Source organism: Strix aluco, chromosome 5 (genome assembly GCF_031877795.1).
Source record: "Strix aluco isolate bStrAlu1 chromosome 5, bStrAlu1.hap1, whole genome shotgun sequence".
In the NCBI taxonomy this organism is placed as follows: Eukaryota; Metazoa; Chordata; class Aves; order Strigiformes; family Strigidae; genus Strix; species Strix aluco.
Window position 1 is genome coordinate 8,739,004 of NC_133935.1, and position 19,996 is coordinate 8,758,999.

At 41.7% G+C, this 19,996-nt stretch overlaps 2 protein-coding genes across 3 annotated transcripts in view; one reads left to right on the forward strand and one right to left on the reverse strand.

Annotated features, from left to right (window-relative positions):
• TSPAN9 (tetraspanin 9) overlaps window positions 1-19,996 on the forward strand; it is a 194,623-nt gene that overhangs the window by 159,088 nt on the left and 15,539 nt on the right. The gene's annotated exons all lie outside the window — the stretch shown is intronic.
• On the reverse strand, window positions 5,733-12,687 carry LOC141924887 (uncharacterized). Its single transcript, XM_074828213.1, is given in 6 exon segments — window positions 5,733-5,865; window positions 5,867-6,064; window positions 6,066-6,156; window positions 6,159-6,194; window positions 6,197-6,269; window positions 12,448-12,687. Coding segments are annotated over 6 exon segments (771 nt in total).

Sequence of the window (19,996 nt, forward strand, 5' to 3'; positions counted from 1 at the left end):
CTAAGGTGTTTGGTTTCTTGATAAATTACTTACAGGTGACCTGCAGAAATGGGAGGAAAAAATTGCTCAAGGGGCAGTTAACCTGTGAGTGAAGAATTAGAGGTAGGGAAATGGAACGTATTTTTAGGCTGCACTTGAGTGATTTAATTCCTTCCATCCGTTAAGTTTTTGAGTCAAGCGTATGTCCATAAACCAAACAAATAACACCTGAGATAAGAAAAAATCAAAACTAGTGTTTACTTTTCAAGATGACCTTTGAGGCTAACTTTCACTGTATAACATCACTAGCTCAAAGTGGTTGTCTATTTTGAATATCTGCATAGTGCAATGGATGAAATTCTGTCTTGTGTTTTTTCAGTAGAACTTCATTTGCATTTTAATGAATTCTGCAGGGACAGAAATAAAGCTGAAGATGTGACTGGGTAGTGGACACAGACCCTGCTTCCATTAGAGGAAGCCTGCAGAATGAACTCCAGCTTTATTAGATGCCAGAGAATCCACACAAGTTGTTCTAGGTGCTCTCTAAGAGGTCAAGCATTAGCAGACATTGGTTCACAATGGCTCAGAAAGCTGAGAATCCAGAGTCACAAATCTATAGGAAACCACGTTTCACTATATCTTCTATGGAAGAGTGATTTGCTTTTTTTAGGCCGCAGTCAAGTGAGTTGTTGAGGATGTATTTCCCTCCTGTAAGCTAAAATAAATAAATCAATCTTAAGAACTGCTGGGGTTTCTGGAATGTGGAAAGAAAAAGGAAATATTACATTGATTCAGTGTTGACATGGAACACTTGAGCCCTTAAGAGTAATCTCACTGCATCGTACCCAGATGAATCCCGTGGGCACAGATTTTTGTTCCTTACAGAGTCTGAATACTGCTTGTCTTTTGCTGTGTGCATATAATGTAGGTAAATAGTGATTTTCTCAAATAGTGATGCTGCTGCTAGTATCAGTGTATTGTTACCAGTAGTTGAGCCTTTTAAGCAGTAAAATATGCCCATGAGACAGGGCTCGCATTTTACCTTTTGTTTCTTATATTTGGTACATTTTGGCTTTCACATGTGTGAAAGTGGCAAAGCAGAAATAAGAAATTGGGAGATGTCCCACGTGATGTTGTGGCCAAAAGCTTTTTTTATCTTATTCTGGAACATTTTAGAGTGAAGCGTGCTTTTTGTTATCTTCATTGATTGTTGAAAGGGCATTTTTAACTGCAGTCACATTATGAAACTGTTTTTAGGTAAAAGCGCAGAGTAAACCAAAATAGTTTTGACTGCAAAGCCATAGTCAAGTGAGTGTGAGTTGTTGAGGATATATTTCCCTCAGCATAGTTACCACTAGTTAATTTATTTGTTGTTCTTTCTGGTAACAAGAAAGCATTCAGAACACTTTGTAACTCTTGTCAACAAAAGAGTTATGGGAAATTGTTTTATGCTACTGCCACTCATTCGGCAATCACATTCTCTGTTGGTTGTTGAATTTTGAGTTGCAAAATAAAACACACTCCTCTCTCAGTCTGTCTGGTGTAAAAGCTCTGTAACTGTTCTGATCTGTGCAGAAGTGGATACAAAGAAATCTGTCAGAGAATGTCCAGTGGGATGGAACTGTCTTCTGTAGTCCCTGTACTTCCCAGCTGTGACCACTGCAGTCGTGTCAGCATGTTCAAATATAATGCTGTCAAAACAGCAGCTTTTGCCTTTTTTGAGCTTGTGTAGTGGACAGAGAGGCTCACTGCAAGGGAATGAAGGATGAGCCAACACCAGTCTCACTTAGTCTTCCTTACTTCTGGTAATATTTTCTGTGAAGCTAATTCAGCCCCAAAAATGAGAATATATGGGAAGTCTGTGGAGAACTTGCAGAAACCCAGTGATTCTTTGTGTTACAGTGAGAATCAAGATGTGTAACTTTACCTTACACGTTGTATAGCAGGTTATTTTTATTTAAGATATTTTTGAGAATGTAAATTTCTGTTAGAGTCTAGTGTTTTCCTAGTTTTGAGAAGACTAAAGGGGAAGTGGGCTCCAATGGGAAGCTCTTTTCTCTCCTTCACACTAGATTCAGTTAGATTGTTAAAGGCACAGAAAACACAGAATGCCTGCCACCTGAAATATTTCATCCATTCGTCATGTTAGCCGACTGAACATGTAGTAGGGAAAGGACAATCTAAACCACAGACAAGCCAGCCACTCCTTGCACTTTTCCCTAGGTATCAGGGACATCAGGTGTCATTGTCATACTACTGCTTGCAGAGTCCCTTCATGTTAGTATTTGAAGTTATTTTATCAGTTGTGAATCCATAAGGCCTTGGATTGTTATTTGCTGACCCAATTCCTCCTCAGTTTGGCTTGTGGAAAAAAGAAATACATGACTTTACCTTCCACTTCTCATATGGCCTTGTTTGTCCTCCTGTTCTAGTAGCTTTCTCTCACCTTTTTTAGGGCTGCCCCTTTTAGGTTTACCTCCTTCTGTTCTTCTGAAATCACTGCATCATAAACTGTGCTGTCTGTTTTATTAGCAGTGCCTGTCTGAAGATGAAATATATACACATCTTGACTACTCACTTGTTAGTTACAGTAATTGCAACAGATGTTAATCACTGCTGAGATTTAGAGTTGGTTGCTAGACTTTTTTCTCCCAGTCTCTGTTTTTCCAGCATTTCAGATACCAAGATAACATCACAGCTCTTACCTGGCAATGGTGACTTCTAGCCTAGCTTTTCTGATATGGAGATTGTTTCATCAGGGTATATGAAAAAAATAGCCTAATGGTGATGAAGCACCTCATGGCTTTCTCATCCTTTTTGTGATAACTCTGGTTTTTACTTCAGTTCTGCCTATTTTAATGTGGTGGAATTGGAATCTGAAGAAGTCCCATGACACAGTTCTCTTTTATGACCTAATTCCTAAATGTTTTAAGGTTGGTGTTTGCTGATCCTACCTTCCATATGAAGGCTCTGTGAATGAAAGCTCCAGGAATACTAAGGAGTATCTTTAAATATAGAGGCAGATATAATGGGAAGCTGGATTTGCTCTGATGGTGGCTGGACCATGGAAGTTAATCAACACTGAGCAGGATCAGGCCTGACCTTAGTACTCCCTTAACTAAAACATATTGCATCTGTCTCTCTGCAGGTTCCTTCTTCTTGTAGGGGGCTTGGTGACAACATATTGTTAAAGCATTCTAGATAAGAATTGGAGCATTTCCTTTTTTTCTTGCTTCCACAACAAGTAGTCCTCAGTCTCCTTTCAGACAAGTCAGTGAAAGCTTTTAAAATGTTTTTTCTTGGAAGAAATGCAGGACTCAAAGAGTTTGTAGCATACATCTGTATTTGTTAAGTGGTTTAATGCCACTGTCCTGTGTTTGCGCTGGGACAGCAAAAGGATTTGTCCACCTGTAACTGGCTGAATTTTCTTAGTGAATTTTCATGTTTCTTCCTGAGACAGTGTGATTGCTCGTTTCTCATTTCCCTAACACAGACCTCTGGACAGAAGGGAAAAGTGAGATTCAGTTAACTGACGAGTCACATGTCTACTCTCTGATGCTTATAACTCTCCTCACTGGAGCACATGGCTGCTGTACTACCCTTTTTATTTATCTGACCCCTTTATAATGTCAGTCCTTGTTAGCAGTCTCTCTGAAGAGAATCAGGTTCAACCTCGTACTATTTCCAGCAAGCTGCAGGTGGAAGGTTTCACTTGCCTCAGCTTTTTTAAGTCTTTGAAAGAAACGAGATACAGATGATCCAGGCAATGGGTGGATAACATATAACATCTTTTTAATTGAAGGCCCCTTGCTAGAGTATTTAAGAATATGTAGGAGGTCATCCCAGTCCACTGGGAGATGTTATTTGACAGGTAGTAGCTTCAAAATAGAACATACTAATGGGAAAAGGCAGGATAGCTTTGAATACTACCAAAGAAAAATTAAATCTGCACTGAGTTAGTCAGTTGTAATACAATTTTTTACTCTGATAGATCTAATATAGTTACTGATTTTTTTTCCTAATGAATGCTTAGCAAAGCCATTCATCCTTTTATTATCATCACTATTTTTTATCACAAAATTGTACTTCAATACCAAGAAGAGCAGATAGTGCTGATGGCAAACAGCTTGTTTTCCTGCCTTCATTCCTGTTTTCTGCTGTATTTTAGTATTGGCATGCTAGTTCTTCTGAAAGCTTAAACAATACAAGGTCATTGGGAACTGGAAGCCATGCTACTATCTGACATAAAATATGTAAAACTGGAAGTCAGTTTTACTCCTTAGTCAGTTATCAGTGGTTCCAGAAGATGTCATGAAATAGGGGAGTGAATCCCCTAGAGTTTTGTGCTGGTTTAACAGACAAATTAACCAAGAGAAAAATGCTCATTGTGGTCCAACTTATTCAGCACAAGACTTATTTCACAAATATACAGTGATTGGTTTACAAATAACTCCTGTAGGTAGTTTCTTCACACTGATTCCTTGCATCTTGTCTCAGAAGTGCCTCCGAAAGCTGGAAGAGAAGGATACAAATGGATTTGCAGAACGTAATTTAAGCTCCCGTTAGCATCTTTTGAGCCGATGGAGAACACTAAGTGTTTGAGATGCTGTGTTCTTGGTTGTGCCCTGTAATACATCTTCAAGAGAGTATCTTAAGTCATGGTAACTTCTTTGGGGCTGGAAAAGTCCTCAGTCTTTTCAGACAAATTTGGATGAGGGTTGGTGACTGTTGTCCCCTCCCACCAAGTCCTTGAAACATCTGATTTTTTTTTTGTTTTGTTACTACTGCTTCTATTTGGTATTAAGAGATGGAGCAGAATTAAGCAGTGGTGATTAAAATAAATAAAAAAAAAAGGATAAAGAAGCTTCGGGAGAATTGGCTCAGGAAAAAAGAGAGCGATTAATAACATGTGACCAACAGAGGTGCCTAGATTTCATTAAGTTACACCAGTGAATGCTAAGCATTGTAAATGTATGTTTGATGGTGGACTGACCAGAATCTGTGCTCCTTGTGGGGCAGAAAGTGAATGAATACCCTATGAATAAATAGGTAGAAATACACATCTCAGAAGAAAGTACCACAGATACATGCCCCTGAATTTGTGCACATACATAACATATGAATTTAGCATATAGTTTTAAACAGCCATACAGTTCTGGTTTCAAAAGGCTTTAATGCAGATGCTCTAAAATTAGAGCATTGGAGGAACTCAACAGATCATGACTCCGTTTGTTTTTCTCTCTACCATCAATGGAATAAAATAGGATTGCCTGTCTTGTCTGATCCATTTTTCTTGGGGCTTTCATATACTGGAATTTGGACTGTGATTTAGACTTGCTGCTTGCTCTTGCAGATAGTGTGTTACTCTGAAAACTGTCTTGGTAAAATTGTCTCTTCCTGCTGATATGTACAAAAGTAGTTTAGAAGTCTCCTTCCAGCTTGCAAAGCCTTGAGTGCTGATTTTTAATCTGTGAATCAAATGTTTTTGGAAAGAGGTTTTAATTATGAGACAAATTAAAATATTTTTATTAGCCAGGTCATGGTTGCTGACATGTACAAATCTTGTCCCGTGTTATGCTTGCACAGGGATTAGGGATTGCAGTAAAATATTCTTCTAATTATTCCAAGAACTGGAAGAAAAAAATACATTTCTCTTTCTTCTCTACAGATCTAATGGGATTAAGCAGCCACATGTATTTGCTTTTGCTATCAAACTCAGATCTGAATGTTTCTGTGGAATCGTAGTCATAGAATCATTTCGGTTGGAAAAGACCTTTAAAATCATTGAGTCCAAAGAACTGCCAAGTCCACCATGAACCCATCTCCCTAAGTGCCACATCTACACGTCTTTTAAATACCTCCAGGGATGACAGCTCAACCACTTGCACTGTTCCAGTGCTTGACAACCCTTTCGGTGAAGAAATTTTTCCTAATACCCAATCTAAACCTCCCCTGGGGCAACTTGAGGCCGTTTCCTCTTGTCCTGTCACTTGTTACTTGGGAGAAGAGACCAAAACCCACCTCGCTACAACCTCCTGTCAGGTAGTTATACAGAGCAATAAGGTCTCCCCTCGGCCTCCTTTTCAAACAACCCTAGTTCCCTCAATTGCTCCTCATAAGACATGTGCTCTAGACCCTTCACCAGCTTTGTTGCCCTTCTTTGAACACACTCTAGCATCTCAAAGTCTTTCTTATAGTGAGGGGCCCAAAACTGAGCACAGTATTTGAGGTGTGGCCTCACCAGTGCTGAGTACAGGGGGACAATCACTTCCCTGGTCCAGCTGGCCACGCTATTTCTGATACAAGCTAGGATGCTATCAGCCTTCTTGGCCACCTGGGCACACTGCTGGCTCATATTCAGCCCTCTGTTGACTAACACCCACAGGTCCTTTCCCACCAGGCAGCTTTCCAGCTACTCTTCCCCAAGATTGTAGCATTGCATGGGGTTGTTGTGACCCAGGTGCATGACCCAGCACTGAGCCTTGTTGAACCTCATAAAATTGGCCTCACCCCATCGCTCCAGCCTGTCCAGAACCCTCTGTAGAGCCCTTCTACCCTCAAGCAGATCAACACTCCTGCCCAACTTGGTGTCATCTGCAAACTTACTGAGGGTGCACTCAATCCCATCATCCAGATCATTGATAGATACTAAACAGAACTGGCCCCAGTACTGAACCCTGGGGAACACCACTCGTGACCGGCCACCAACTGGATTTAACTCCATTCACCACAACTATTCGGGCCCGGCCATCAAGACAGCTTTATACTCAGCGAAGAGTACACCTGTCCAAGCCATGAGCAGCACCAGTTTCTCCAGGAGAATGCTGTGGGAAGCGGTGTCAAAGGCTTTACTAAAGTGTAGGTGCAGGTGAATGGAGCAGGTGAATTCAGGAGATCTTTCTGTCCAGCTGGTTTTCAGATTGGATTCTCATTTCAACTGAAATTAACTATGGAAATAATTAGGAAAATAAAATAAAAGCATTTTAAAATCATGGCAGATTTCCATTTTTGCATTTGATATTATATAGGGAAAAGCCCTAAACTTACATCTTCTGACAAGTAGCTTCAAAAAGTGGTTCATTATAAGAGCATTGCAATTTGCTGCCTGTTTTCGGTTTGAAGTCTGTGTAGATAGGTTCATTTGCAAGAATTAAAGAGAGACTGAATTTAATCCCCAAACTTTGCATTTCAGAAAGCTATCTTTACAGTTATGTGTGTTTAGGAAATGGGGCTTAATGCTCAGAGCTGCTTTGTTAGGTTGATGGATTTTCATTCATTATGATGAATTGCTTAGAGAATTGTTCTGCTCCTATCCTCTTCTCACTAATGAGAAAATGTTTTAATATGAAGATTATGTATAATGCTTAGTTACTATATTTTAAACGAACAGCAGAACTGCACATTCTAATGTATGCATAAGGTTAGTGTTTCTGTAGGAACCACAAGTCCTTTATGGGCTTTATTAATTGATTTATATAGCCTTTATGAATGATACAGCCTTTATGTTAAATACCCATCCGATCAGGTCTCCTCTGTGGAGTGACTGCATAATTCTTTCTTCTGTATTAGTTATTCTCTGGATTTGATATGTTATCTGTGATATTTTGAACTCTATTTGGTCTTTGTGTGTTTTTCCATCCAGCAGATGAATGACTAGGGTCCTGCCAGTCCTTGTGATTTCAGGGGTCTTTGTAGTTGATCTATAATTTTTAATCTTTTTTTTTTTTCTTACACATCTAATACTGTTTCCAAGTTCTGCCCCCATTCTCCTCCCTACCCTCTGAGTTTAACTATCACTTAACTATGTTGTACACATTTTAATCTTTCTTTGTACATCATCTCTGAATCCCCTTCAAATGTTCAGTCTTCTTTCTTACCTACAGCACTTTGGTCATTATGCGTTATATACAAAAAGATGACAACGCTGAAATTGGCACAACTAAATTTGACCTTCACAACTACAGGCAGGAAGAGTTTTGTTGTGCTTCCCTTTGTTGCCTTTGTGCATGCCACTCAAAACAGCTGTGAAGTTTTTGGGGGAAGAATTACTGCAGTCCAAAGTAATGTCTCATTTGTTTTGATGTTTTACTTTTTATATCAACTTTTCCCAAATCATCCTGTAGAAAGTCTGTGTTTGGGAATATCATTCCGCAGGTGTATGTTTCCCTTAAGTTTATCTTTTGTTTCCAGTCTCTCCAAGTCTCTTTCTATTGCTACTTTTTTCCACACTTATATTTTCACTGCTGACAATTTATCATCTAGGAATTTCATGAACAAGATGTTTGCCACCTAATAATTAATGAAAATCATTAGCAAATCAGGGCTGTGCTTGTGCTGGACACAAGTTGTGAATAATGGAGGGGGCTTATTCTTTACCTGTTCAGGCAGACACTGGGTACTGGGGAAAAAATGAGTGTGTGTGTGCATAGTAGTGATACAGCTGGAATATAGTTACTGATTGAGATCTGAGAGTGTATCTCCTTAATAGAATCACACAATGAGTGTGGTAGGAATTGACCTGTCGAGATCATCTAGTCCATTCCCCACCACCATCCCAGCTCAAGCAGGATCAGCTAGAACAGGTTACTCCGGACAGTGTCTAGTCAGGTTTTGAATATCTCCACAGATGGAGACTCCACAGCCTCTCTGGGAACACTGCTCCAGTGTTTGACCACTCTCTTGTCCTGTCACTGGGCACTGCTGAGCAGAGTCTGGCTCCCTCTTTTTCAGTGCCCTTCATCAGGTATTTATGGAGATCAGTAGGATCCTTCTCTTCTTGAGGATAAAGAGTCCCAGCTCTCTCAGCCTCTTCTCCTATGAAAGATGCTCCATTCCTTTATTCATATTTGCCCATGCCTGCCTTGTACTGGGGAGCCCAGAACTGGACACAGCACTCCAGTTGTGGCCTCACCAGTGCAGTGTAGGGGGAAAGGATCACATCTCTAAAGCCTGCCAGAAACACTCTTCCTAATGCAGCCCTGGATGCTATTAGCCTTCTTTGCTATGAGGTTGTATTTCTGGCTTGTGATCAGCTTGTTGTCCACCAGGACTCCAGACCCTCCGCTGCAGAGCTGCTTTCCAGCCTGTCAGCCCCCTGCGTGTCCTGGTGCATAAGGTTATTCCTCCCCAGGTACAAGACTTTGCATTCCAATTTGTTGAACTTCATGAGATTCTTCTCTGCCCAATTCTCAGAGTCCAGGTCTCTATGAATGGTGGCTCTGCCATCTGGTGTATTAGACATTCCTAGTTTATCTGCAGCCTTGCTGACCGTACACTCTGTCCCATCGTCCAGGTCATTAATGAAGAGGTTAAGCAGCATTGGCCCCAGTATCAGCCCTTGGGGTGCACCACTAATGACTAGTCTCCAGCTGGACCTTGTGTCACTGATCACAAACCTCTGGGCCCAGCTGTTCAGCCTGTTTTCAGTCTACCTCAGTGTCCACTTACCTAACTTTTGCGCTGTAACTATCCTTTTATCAAATTTGTGGAAGACTTACCTGAAAGTCTTAGTGATAACCATTTATTTCCCCCTAATGAAGTAAACATGGCTGTGATCGATGATTTGATAAACTCTGCTTGTGAGAGCAAAAAAACTGAGAAAGCTTTTACTAAGCATGTGCATCGCAGGAATGTTAGCATCCTGTACACTGTCCAGAATGTTTTTTGCCAGGGTAAAAAGAGCCACACCATCACTCTCAAAGGAAAATATATGGTATTATTTAAGAATCCATGAGTTATGCTCAAGGTTGTGTCCCTAGCCAAGCAGATGTATCCTGGCAAGGCCCTGTTCTTTTTAGAGGTGTTTGAAGATGCTACAAAGGCACACATAGGCACCATATAGGTTCCTCGTTGTTGATTTAAATGCTTCTGCCCCAGAGGCTTTTAGGCTAGGAAGTGGTCTTTTCCCATTAAAGTTGCTTGTCATTTACATAGTGGCAGCAGGGTGGGGAGGGGGCAGAGACAAAGACTGTTGTTTGTCAATAAATAGAGAAGAGTCAGACTGTCACCATGTGTTGCTATTGGTGCAGGCTTGGGAACATGATGTTCCAGTGTCTGAAGAGTAATCTGTCCCTCCTGGAACTGTTGATCCATCTCCTCCTCCCCTGGCAGAGAGAAGCAATACTCTGTGCAGCTTCAGACGGCGATTTCTGAAACTGTCCTGAATACCTTGGAAGGGGAACATTCCATTAACAACCCACTAAATATGTGTGCTGAAAAAGACCTGAAAATTCATTAAAAGCCTGAGCAATAAAAGTTTGTTCTTCAAAAGAAAGAATCTACTTGCAAAGCAAACCAGTGGCTTTATTGATCCTCTTCTAAGTTTTGTTCTTCTGCTCATAAGGGGCTTTTGGTTAAAGCAGTGATGGAATATATGGGAAAAATATATCTGATGCCTTCAAATCAACTGGAGCAGCTAAGGGTGCCACCATTGACCCAGGAAGACATTGAAGACTGATAAAGTCTACTCTTTGGATGCTGAAATGAGGGACATTTTCCAGAAACAAGGCTTGGCAGCCTACAGGAAAGCTTAGGTGTGTACAGCAGCTCTTCTCACGTACCTGGCACATGTGAAGCAGAGCAATCAGGAGAGGGGGAAGATAGCTCTTGGTTTTCTGGAAGAAGACAGAAGTGGAAAAACCTCTGGAGACTCCTGAGGACCCCAACCCTGTTGTTCAGGAACTACTGGATAATGTGTATCCACTGGATCAGAAGAATGTGCATGTGTTCCTAGATAAACTAGGGCAACACAGGCATATTTCTTCTTGGGACAACCAGGGAAGTTTTGTATACAAAGGAGATGTCATCGAGTGGCTGAGCTTGCTTGAATTAGTTTGATGTGTCCTTCAGACTTGTGTGCCTTCTAGCTTGAGAACACCTGAAATGTTTTTATGAATCCATGGCTGTGGTGAAATATCCCATTTTCAGTCATGGGTCATACAGCAAAACAGGATCTTTTGGAACAATTAAAAGTGACTGAGCAGAACCAAGAATCAAGATGCACACCACCTAAGAGAAAGATACCTAAAGCCTGGTGATTCACCCAGTTAAGTTTATTGTTGAAAACAAAATATTCATAAAATCTTTAACCTTTGCTATCTGTAGTGGCCATTTAAAAAACGTGTTGGGGTGAGGTTCAAGAACACACACAGCCTTGTGGTTGGGTTGTAAGTTTTATTTACAGAATATATTTATGAAAATCATTACAAGAATTGCAGGTCTATATCTTCTGAAAAATATCTGGAGTAGCTCTGGTCATGGGGAAAGTTTCATATTCATGTTTTACAAAGCACATCCCCATCTCATCATTTTGCTAGAACGATTGTTAGAATACAGTTTTAAAAGCTGTTCAAAAGGTAATCCTTTGTTATGGTGATGTAAGAAGACAACACAGTGGCATCTGCAGTCCATGGAGAGGGGATGCTGCAGTTGCTTCCTCTGGAAAGCAGTATCTGTAGTCCTGTGTTTTGAAAAGGACATGATTATTTCAGGAAAGAGAGCACTGTTTGGAGGATAGCCATACAAGTCAAAAAACTCTGCATGATTTTGGTCTACCAGGATAATTCCTAGCCAGTGCTCTCCAGGCTGGTTATGTAGATGCATGTTTACAAGCATGCTCACTGGTCTTTGAGAAACATGGGCCCTAGGGAGCCAGTAATGAGGGTAAATGCCTACAAATACTTCTCTAGTATAGGGATCTGCTGGAAAAAAAATCCAAGAGAGCTGCTCAGTGTCCATCCTTGAATGTAGCTGGAGAGCACATGTTTCTGCTGGTTTATTTCTATCATGTTGTCAAATATACTGCACACAATCATATTGATGGTGGTGATCAAGGCCCCTGCAAAGTGTATTTCTGCTGTCAGGTTTCCCGTTTTAATCAGGGAATAGTGATCAGCACATTTTTGGTATGGAGGCAGGTCAAAGACAAACAGGGTATAGCCATGGGTGAACTCTTTCCTGTTAACCAGTAGGGAATGGTCTTTCCAAAGAAGGGCAACAAAGCTGGTGCAGGGTCTGGAGGACAGGTCTTACAAGGAGCGGCTGAGGGAACTGGGGTTGTTTAGTCTGGAGAAGAGGAGGCTGAGGGGAGACCTCATCGCCCTCTACAACTACCTGAAAGGAGGTTGCAGAGAGCTGGGGATGAGTCTCTTTAACCAAGTAACAAGTGATAGGACAAGAGGGAATGGCCTCAAGTTGCACCAGGGAAGGTTTAGACTGGATATTAGGAAGCATTTCTTTACAGAAGGGGTTGTTAGGTGTTGGAATGGGCTGCCCAGGGAGGTGGTGGAGTCCCCATCCCTGGAGGGGTTTGTCGGGTTGACATAGCACTGAGGGATGTGGTGTAGTTGAGAACTGTCAATGTTAGGTTAATGGTTGGACTAGATGATCTTCAAGGTCTTTTCCAACCTAGTTAATTCTGTGATTCATATGGCTGCCGATCATCAGAATGAGCTGTGTGTATTCTCTCACACAGCAGCCATTCTCAAAATCAGGCTGCAGCGGTTTCACTGGCATTTGTTCAGCATCCACATCCAGGGACACAAAATTTGTATCATAAAGTTTAAAGTTGAAAGGGTTCTTAGCATAATTGCTGCTAAAAGCTTTATTATCTATGAAGCCAATAACAAGCTTGGGAAGCTGTCTCAGAAACAAACTTTCCTTATTGCTGACATGATTGCTGGCCAGTGTGCTGAACACTTTCCTGCCCATCTGGTCCACTGACCATTTAGTGTTGGCCATTAAGTAATGCCCCAGTGTCACAAAACAGAATAAAAGAACTTATCGACACCAATTTGATGTAGATAAGCAGACACTCCTTTATTAACGGCCGAGTGCACAGGGGAGTCATCTCACCAACAATGCACACCTAACTCGTGTAACATGCTGATTATATCAGATACAGTAATACATATTAATCAAGTTCTCATACATAAACATGCTAATTCCTGTAACTCATTTTCATATTCCCACCTCTTTCCAGTCATGCGCACTTGAGTCCTGAATTGAGTCAGGGGGCTGCTTTTGCGACCACCACAGACTACTGACCTAAAAGAAAGACCCTCCAACGCCCTTGACTGAAGGACTTCAGCTGACATTGTGATTTTAAGATGCTTCGAGGCCCTTTCACAATACAGCTTTTAAAACACTCGGTCTACAGGGCAATAAATCATCCTCACCAAACAGTCTAACAATGGTACCTCGTCTAGCAGTGTAACTGGTTGTATGGTTACTTTAAACAACATCTCTATGACTACTTAAAACATTACACCACTATCTTTTATAAAAACCGATATTTCTGTGAGATTCCATTTAACTGATTAGTCCTAATCGTTCCTTATCAAAATTACCAAAACTCATCAATTCAAATTGAGTTGATGACTCAATTCACTATTAACAGATCACTAACAATCAGTAACACCAGCATGCACTAAACGTGCTCCGATCACCACCCGCACCTTCTTCACAAATAGTGAGGCACATGTAATAACCACAGAATCACAGAATTGTCTAGGTTGGAAGGGACCTTGAAGATCATCCAGTCCAACTGTTAACCTAGCACTGACAGATCCCAACTCCACCATATCCCTCAGCGCTATGTCGACCCTATTCTTAAACCCCTCCAGGGATGGGGACTCCACCACCTCCCTGGGCAGCCCATTCCAATGCCTGACTACCTGTTCTGTAAAGAAATACTTCCTAATATCCAGTCTAAACCTTCCCTGGTGCAACTTGAGGCCATTACCTCTTGTCCTATTGCTTATTACTTGGTTAAAGAGACTCATCCCCAGCTCTCTGCAATCTCCTTTCAGGTAGTTGTAGAGGGCGATGAGGTCTCCCCTCAGCCTCCTCTTCTCCAGACTAAACAACCCCAGTTAATTAACCAGATTGCAGGATCCTGCTGCCAGGGACCTCATCAAACAAAAGCTGTCCTTGCTGCGTGTCGGCTTAATTTTTACATCCACACCATTCATCAGAAGTTTGTCTTGAAAGAGCAGATCACTGTGGAGGGGTCCCAGTAGTTCATACTCTGGGCCATGAGAGCTGATTATTGCCTGAACCGCTGATTATTGATGTCATCCAGCCTGACTGCTTGCTGCTGCCTGGCTGTGTCTTTGCAGAACAGCCCTGTGGAGAAGTGCTTGGACAACAAGACAGCTGTAATTGAGAAGCAACTCAATGAAAGCACAGGAGGGGTAGCAGTTGTTGCTCTGGTTTATTAGTTAATCCCCCATTGGCTGAAATAGAGGCCAGTGGGTTATTCATGAGAACCACAGCCTCACCAGCTCGGAGGTTGGGCCTATCAGCTTTTACAATCTTGCAGCAGAAATACAGTAGGGTGTTGTTCAGTTCTATGTAATCTTCTCCATTCCCACCTATGAAAAAGTCCAGAAGTGCAGAATCCACAATAGTGGAAAGTGGAGGCACCTCAATAAAGAAATTTTTCTCAGTGCTGGTCTGTGTTTGGGACACTTCAGATAAATCCAGCTTGGATTTGGCTCATTCTTCTGAGCAGCCATGAATGAAAGCCATCCCTTTTAAAATAGATTTCCTTTTCTAGCAGTAGATCAGGACCTCTTTCTCTGGGTTTTCTATTTCTTTTGTACCATTTGGCCTGGCTTGTTCTTGGTCATCTTCTCCTGGTCAGATTATTGTCTAGCACCCCTTCCTTTTTCTTTTAAAGGTCTAGGGTGGACCTTACCTCTGGGGGCATGACATGACTTTGTTTCTTTTAAGGCTTTTTCTTTTAATATAAGCAAGTCTTGAGCCCTCCTGATCTGAAGAAGTTTCCAACTTGCCCATGACAAAGTTGGAAACATGTCCAAACACATTTTTTGCAATATCTTCAGTAGCACTTTTAATGTGTGGCTTAATGATTTCCAAACTCCCTTTTCAAAAGCCCTTCTAAACAGGCTATGGAATATACTTCCAACACCTGCACCGTACACCACAGGAACACCTTGAAAACCAGGAAGATCATTGGCTGCCTGAGCTCTGTAATAATTCGTGTACAAGATGGGTCCCTACAGTTTTTTACAACTACCATTTTGGCATGGTTTCTTAAAATATCAGAGGCTTCTGGGGCTGAAAACGCAGGTTCACAATCACCTTCCAAAGCAAAGTGAGACATGCTTGTACTGGTCAGTCTTTATTTCAGTGCTGATTGTGTAGATGTGCTGGCAGTTTACAGGCATGTAGTATGGCTTATCATAATCACCGTTTCAATGATCTTATTACTGTCAGTTGGAACATAGTGCAGTAAAGGAACTGCAAAGTCCCTGACAAGCTGGTGCTCTACAAGATACATGTAGAGGTAGAGTGAGTTAAACTCTCCCATGATGTCAGCCATAAAAGGAAATTTTTTAGCAGCAACACCTGGAGAAGCCCCTAAAATATGTGCCAGTGGTAGAAGTCCAAGGTTTTTCAGCCATTTTGAGCTTTGTTTTTCTTATGACAGGGTCACAGACCAGGCTTACTGTTGGAGAGTCAACAGCTGAAGCTTTGTTGTGGGGGTTAATGAGATGGCTCATGCATTCCATCAGCATAGAGAAGGACAGATAATAGCCTTTCTGCAAATTATGCTGCCATGCTTTACCCTGCGGTGCTATTTCAAAGACAGCATCTTCGCTGATGTTATTCCAGCTGTGTGGTTACTGTATTTCCACCAGCCCCAGCTCCCACTTCCCAGAGAGCTCTGGGGGCCGCCCCAGCTGTACGGTAAAGATCAAGCTGGTGTTTCGTGGGAAGATGCTGGGTCCACTCAAAGGATTGGTCTCTTTGCATGTCTTTGTACTGGAGGCCCCTTGGTGGCCTCCTAGGAGGGGGTTGTAATCCTTGGACATGTTTGAACTTGTCGATGCCTGTCATCCTTTTAGCGCACCTCCACCTTCTCCCCCCCACCTCAGACACGTCAGGGCTCGTTCTGCAGTCTGCTAAAGTGGGGAATCCCAACCCAGCCTTTTACTTTTGTCTATATTTAAACTTTAATTATTCATTCCATTAGTTCTTTTTAAAGAATGTTTTATCCATTTTGCACATGGTTTTATGGCTATCTATATTTAAATTATATAACATATTTTTTACATAAATATATATATGCATATACACATATATAGAAGTATTCTGCATAAAATTATTTATACATATTTGCACACTTTAGATTTTTAAATATATGTGGTATATATAGTATATATACATATTACTTTTATATATAATATATTTAGAATATATATGTATGTATATATGTTGTATACAAACATATATATTTTTGTATCTGAGCACTTCCTGGTGCAGAGGAAGACGGCACACAATCACAGGACTTGCCTGAGAACACATGTGTATGATGGTGTCAAGAAATGGCCATCAGCCGATCACAGAGCAGTGACATTTAGCAAAATGGCAGCTCCTTGCCATAAAATGGTGGTGCCCTGTCAAAATGGTGGTCAAACCAAAATAATGTTGCCTGTGTGTGTATGGGGAAAGGCTGTCCAGGTCTGATGGACTTCTGGGTAAACCTGTAGGAGTGACCAGTCCTGCCAGGCAATCACAACAGACCAGGTGACCAAAAGAGGGGAGTAACATCTGGGGAAAATGGCCCCGAGGCTGCTGGTAGGGGGGTAGGACTTCTGATGGGAGCTGGGGGAGCTTGTCACTAGAGCTCCTGTATCATTGAAACCTGGACTACTCAGATCCCTGAAGAGATTAAAGTCTGCTCTCCTGAAGTCCAGGATTGTGGTCCTGCTTTTTGCGCTGCTCCCTCCTCGCATCATCCTGAATTCTACTATCTCATGGGCACTACAGTCAAGGCTGCCCCTGATTTTCACATCCCCCAACCAGTTCTTCCTTGTTTGAAAGCAACAGGTCCAGCAGAGAACCTCATCTTTTTGATTCCTCAATTGCTTGTGTCAGGAAATTGTTACCAGTGCATTCCAGAAATCCCATAGATTGCTTGTGCTCTGCTGTGTTCTTCCAGCAGACATTGTGGTAGTTGAAATCCTTCATGAGGACCAGGGCCTGTGAGCATGAGGCTTCTTCCAGTTGTATGAAGAAGCCCTCATCCACTTCTTCCTCATCAGGAGGTCCATAGCAGATACCTCCTACAACATCACCTGTATTATTCTGCCTACTAATAAGACTCGTAACTCTTGACTGACTCCTCACCCATCCCAAGGCAGAGCTCTGTGTATTTCCACTGCTCTCTCACATAAGGTGCAACATCCCCTTCTTGTCTTCCCAGCCTGATCTTCCTAGAGAGCCTGTACCCATCCATCACAACACTTCAGTTATGTGAGTTATCCCACTATCTCTGTAATCACAGTGATGTCATATCCCTGTAACTACCCTCAGATGTACAATTCCTCCTGTTTGTTCCCTGTGTTGCATGCACTGGTGTGCAGGTATTGGAGAGAGACACCCGAGTGTGCCGATACCCCAGAATGCACGAGAGCTTTCCCCGTAAGGCTTCCAAAGGTAATAGATTCGTTGTGTTCATTAGAAATGGCATGGTTGTGAGACTTTTCACAAATGAAGAAGCACATCGTAGCTGAGGAAATTACAAAATCATAGAATTGTTGCCTGGCAGGAATCTCTGCAAGTCATACTGAAGTGGTATTGCTAGTGCCAAGTCAGGTCAGCCATGATTGTATCTAGCAAGGCATTGGAAACCTCTAAGACTGGAGATTTTGACACCTTCTTGGTAACGTCTTCCAGTGCCGTACTAATTTCTCAGTGAAAGTTTCTCCTAATGTGCTACCCAAGCTGTTCTTCAACTAAATAAAGAGGAAATCAAGCTGTCCTTGACAAACCAAGCAAACCCAGCTCTTACAACTTCATTTTGCAAAGCATGTCCTTTACTGAAGACTCCAATGTGACCAGTTAAGAGCATCCAAGCCAAAGCTTAAGGCTTCTTGCTGCAAATTTTCACATTCCAAAAACAGACTGGTAAATATTTCAGAATTTAATGCTGCTCAGAGTAGCTCTCCCTTTGCTAGCTCCACAAAAGATCACAGTCTCTGATACCTCATTTCGGTTTTTCAGGACCATCCCAGAAGTAGTGCTGGGGGATGACTCTGGGAAGAGGATAACTGCTTTCTCTGGCAGATGAATTAAGGAGGTTCAGCATTTGCACAGATTCCAGTTCTGTACCTTCTGTTACACACAGGCTGTCATTACAGCTGTTACAGCACTAGACTCAAAGGAGACATTGAAATAATTCCTTTGTCTTTCATCACGTCCAGTTCATAGGAATGTCATAGAGAAGTTTAAATCTTTGCCAATATTGTTATATCAGTAGCACTAAGTATGTATTATTAAGTATTTTTGCCCACTTCCATACTCCATTCTTATTTTCTAGTCTATGGCTGAAGAACTTCTTAGATTTTGGTGTCCCTTCTATATTTTGGATCATATTTAGAAGATGATCTTTCTTTGCAAGAGACTTTCTCTGACATTTTCAGCTGTTAAACCCCAGTTTTGATTAATCCTGTGGATTATCAAGACAGAGCAGGAAAATTTATCTGGGCTTACCTGAAAATCTCCTTTAAGCACCAGCCCTTTCCAGGGATGGATGACCCACCCAAATCCAGAGATGGCAAGTAGCATCCAGAAATTTAATTGGCAGAAAGCATATCTCTGTTTTGAAGTGGTAAAAAACATGTAGTTCCCATCCCAGCTCCTTCCAGATCTGTAACTCAGGGAAGAATACTGCAAAAGCAAAAGGTGAGCACCTCTGTCTGATGGTAAATGAATGGAATGGCTCTACTGCTGAGCTTTGCATCACCTTTAAGTCGCCCCTGGCTTTGATTAATATTGTGCTCTCAAGAGAGATAGTTTGAAAAATCCTGTTATTTGTGGTGATAATCCTTCGGGACAATCAAGTTAGTATCTTCCAAAACTTAGGTTAATGTGCATTGAAACAAGAACCGTGTGTGTTGAGACAGGAAGACAGGGTGGTGTGTTTTTGAACAGGATCTCTTACTGTTTTGAATCTCCACTCCAGACTGCTTCCAAATGAAGCACCAGATCCAAAATGCACAGAAGATGTGAACTCTTCCTGCTGATGGGAAGAGTCTTTGAATCAGGTTTCCAGCTGCTAAAGAAGATGATGGTCATCTTTATGTCTTGTAGAAGTTTTCTTTAAAAATTCCTCATGGGGGGAAAGAACAGCCTTTCAAACTGTTTTCCAAGATGTACTGCTTCTTGAATCCATAGGAAACCTGTGAGCTCATTAAGATACTATAAATGAAGGAGAAGGAAAAATGAAAGAAAAAAAAAAAAGGACAGAGTGAACAGAATGTGCAGTTTCATCATCTCTTCTGCACACTGACTGGTCTGAGAGTCAGCTGGAGAAACAGTGGAAAATTTCTCCCTCTTGAAAAGAAGAGCTAAGTTAGGTAACCTTTCTCTTGTAGGACTTACCAAACAGAGGGAAAATATTACCGGCAGCTTTTCCAGAGTGTTGCTGACCCCCACAGAAGGGAGGGTTTTAAGAACCAGCTGGGCACTGAAGAACCTTTCTGTGCTAGGTTTGGTGGTGCATTCTGCTTGTCCACATGGCTTCTTTATGCTTGTGGTTTTTTGTGCAGGTTATCTCCCTGTTGATTTATTGTTTAAATATAGGCCTGTCAAAGCCTAATTCAGAGTGTCTTCTTGTCACTGCAGTTGTCCTGAAATCACATCCCAGCATTGGCACTTATTTTCGCAGTCACGCTGTTAGTAATTCCTCATAACAAACCTCCTGTGTGTTTGGCTATTTTTATGGGGGCCATATTTAAGCTATTCCATATATTTTTCATTGTATCATCTTTGCTTCAAGCAAGATCACCTGTTTTAACACAGCACAGAGGAAGGTGGGGAGCTTTCTGTTCTCTGTAACTGGCCCACAGGTGACCCAGGGGACATTATTCAAAGTGGAGGTACAAACTGAGACACTTGCTGCTTCTTTTTATCCCTAGTGTTTGTCTCTCAGCATTTGGTTTCTATATGCCTCTGTTCTCTTCCAAGTCTGTTAAGAGCCCCCCTG